Source organism: Emiliania huxleyi (assembly GCF_000372725.1).
Source record: "Emiliania huxleyi CCMP1516 unplaced genomic scaffold EMIHUscaffold_9225, whole genome shotgun sequence".
NCBI lineage: Eukaryota > Haptophyta > Isochrysidales > Noelaerhabdaceae > Emiliania > Emiliania huxleyi.
Window position 1 is genome coordinate 1 of NW_005195130.1, and position 1,194 is coordinate 1,194.

At 79.3% G+C, this 1,194-nt stretch overlaps 1 protein-coding gene across 1 annotated transcript; it reads left to right on the forward strand.

Moving 5' to 3' along the window:
- Nucleotides 1-140: 140 nt before the first annotated feature.
- On the forward strand, nt 141-1,055 carry EMIHUDRAFT_125339 (hypothetical protein; the record flags this gene model as incomplete). Its single annotated transcript, XM_005757161.1, has 1 exon — nt 141-1,055. A coding segment is annotated over one exon (915 nt), but the record flags the coding sequence as incomplete, so codon positions are not given.
- Between the last annotated feature and the right edge of the window lie 139 nt (nt 1,056-1,194).

Genomic DNA, 1,194 nt, shown 5'->3' on the forward strand with positions numbered 1-1,194 from the left:
CTCCCCGCTGCGGGTTACAAAGCCCGCAGGCGGGCGTGGAGTAGTCCGCCCACGCGGTACCAATATCGGCTCACCAGCCGTCGGCGTCGACAGCGGCAGAGCCGCAGAGATCGAAGGGACCCCCTCCCCCTGAAACAAAGGCGCCGGCGGCGGAGTCGACGGGGCACCCGCAGGCCAAGGCGGAGGCATCGGAGCAGATAGATGGCGGAGGTGAGGGAGGCGGCAACGAGGGCGCCGGCGGGGACGGCGGCGGCGGGCTTGGCGGCGGCGGTGAGGGAGGGGACGCCGAGGGCGCCGGTGGTGACGGCGGCGGCGGAGATGGTGGCGGCGGTCTCGGTGGCGGCGGCGAGGGCGGAGGCGGGCTCGGCGGCGGCGGTGACGGCGGCGGCGGCGAGGGAGGCGGCGGCGACGGCGGCGGCGGCGACGGTGGCGGTGGGCTCGGTGGGGGCGGTGACGGAGGCGGCGGGCTCGGCGGTGGCGGTGACGGCGGTGGCGGAGAGGGGGGCGGCGGTGAGGGCGGCGGCGGCGAGGGCGGCGGTGGTGACGGCGGCGGCGGAGATGGTGGCGGCGGGCTCGGTGGCGGCGGGCTGGGCGGCGGCGGCGAGGGCGGCGGCGGTGACGGCGGCGGCGGCGATGGAGGCGGCGGCGAGGGCGGCGGCGGGCTGGGCGGCGGCGGGGACGGCGGCGGCGGGCTGGGCGGCGGCGGGCTGGGCGGCGGCGGGCTGGGCGGCGGCGGCGACGGCGGCGCTGAGGGAGGCGGCGGTGAGGGAGGCGGCGGCGAGGGCGGCGGTGGTGACGGCGGCGGCGGAGATGGTGGCGGCGGGCTCGGTGGCGGCGGGCTCGGCGGCGGCGGGCTTGGCGGCGGCGGTGACGGCGGCGGCGGCGATGGAGGCGGCGGCGACGGCGGCGGCGGTGACGGTGGCGGTGGGCTCGGTGGGGGCGGTGACGGAGGCGGCGGGCTCGGCGGTGGCGGTGACGGCGAGGCGGAGGGCGGCGGCAGCGAGGGCGGGGCGGAGGGCGGCGGTGGCGAGAGCAAAACGTATTGTGACTCCGCGGTCCGCCAGACATCCGTGCCTGGCAGTGCGAGCTCAAAAGTGAAACCGCTCTTGACCTTGATGAAGGGGCCTCCTGCAACGTCCTTCAGCGGTGGGGACAGATTCCAGCCGTCGTGGCTCTCCCCACCAAGGCCTGCCT